The sequence below is a fragment of the Curcuma longa genome, unplaced genomic scaffold (assembly GCF_044706935.1).
Source record: "Curcuma longa cultivar G26 ecotype Majalengka, Jawa Barat unplaced genomic scaffold, ITB_CL_G26_1.1 contig_19413, whole genome shotgun sequence".
NCBI classification, from domain to species: Eukaryota; Viridiplantae; Streptophyta; class Magnoliopsida; order Zingiberales; family Zingiberaceae; genus Curcuma; species Curcuma longa.
The window spans coordinates 1-1341 of record NW_027431095.1 but is presented as its reverse complement, the minus strand read 5'-3'; the positions used below and the strand labels follow the sequence as shown (position 1 = coordinate 1341).

Sequence of the window (1341 nt, the reverse complement as noted above, 5' to 3'; positions counted from 1 at the left end):
AAAAAGTATAAATTAATGTATTTTTAGTATTATAAGAATATTATAGTAGATTTTTATACATCGATGCATTAAACCGGAAGTATTCTTTTCCCACCAAATTCGAATATCCAAATTAAAATCACGATCATTTGCATTTTAATTCGAAAATTTTATGGTATTTATAAGAAAAATTACTGTGAAAGACGAGGGGTTTTATAAAAATTCATTAGCCTAACCGAATGCTGTTTTTGTCGCGTTCGGTGGCTTCGTATCGGCCACAGGTTTCGCAGCGCTTCCGATGGCCCCTTTCATCTGCTCGCTGATGCTCGTCTTCCTCGTCGCTTCTCTGCTCTTCTCTCCGCCTTTCTCCGCTTCCACTTCGTCGTCTCCACCATCGGCTACCTCCAGAACGCCACTAGACGCCGCGCCTCCCACCCCGGCGTCGTGGCCGCCGCAGTTCCACTCCCTTCTCTACGTCAACAACAGCGGCGCCCTCTCCCTCGTCGACCTCTGGTATGATTGGCCCAACTCCCGAAACTTCAATATCATCCAACACCAACTGGGTTCCCTCCTCTACGACCTCGAGTGGGGAAATGGCACCTCATTCTACTACACCTTCGACGGCGACCGCAGCTGCCGCACCGTGCACTTCGAGGTCGGGATCCTGCGCCCCGACTGGCTCGACAGCGCCAATTACGTCGGCCTAGAGACCGTCGACGGTTTCCTATGCAATGTGTGGGAGAAGGCCCAGTTCATTTGGTACTACGAGGACGTCGAGACGCGTCGGCCCGTGCATTGGCTCTTTTATACTGGTTGGTTCATTGCCTGTTTGTTAGTATTCCTCAACCATTCGATCATGGTTTCTCAATCAGAATTCAAAGACGTCTTTCTAAAGTTGTTTATAAATATTTTGTTGTTATTGTTTATTGATAATATTCTTGTTTGGTTTTCCTACGATTATGTGCTCTAGTTTTTGAGTTAATACTGTATGATTAAAATGCAGGGCAATCTGTTCATGTAATGACATTCGAAGTCGGAGCAGTGCTTGAGGATGCAAAATGGCAAGCCCCTGTTTATTGCTTTGACAAAGAGGAGGAACAAAACCTGAAGGGTCCTTCTGTTGTCTCTGAAGGTCCTCTGGAAAGCCTAATTCGGAAATGGCCACTGAGAAGGTCGTCTGAGTATGAAATGTAATGGTGTCTATCCTACCAAGTCAGGTTTGCCTTGAACTCCTTTATTTAAGAAAAATCTTATACAATTATGTGATCGTCTGCTTTAGATTTTATGCTGTGCGATTACTATGCTATGTAGTTCCAAACAAGAAACATAAATAGTATCCTGTACTATCAATGTGTCTTTGTG

At 44.4% G+C, this 1341-nt stretch overlaps 1 protein-coding gene across 1 annotated transcript; it reads left to right on the top strand.

Moving 5' to 3' along the window:
* Positions 1–277: 277 nt before the first annotated feature.
* LOC141817138 (uncharacterized protein At4g14100-like) lies at positions 278–1295 on the top strand. The gene is made up of 2 exons (XM_074704807.1): positions 278–791; positions 983–1295. Exons 1-2 carry the CDS (start codon positions 278–280, stop codon positions 1171–1173), a joined length of 705 nt encoding a protein of 234 aa, XP_074560908.1. The 3' UTR covers positions 1174–1295.
* Positions 1296–1341: the final 46 nt, after the last annotated feature.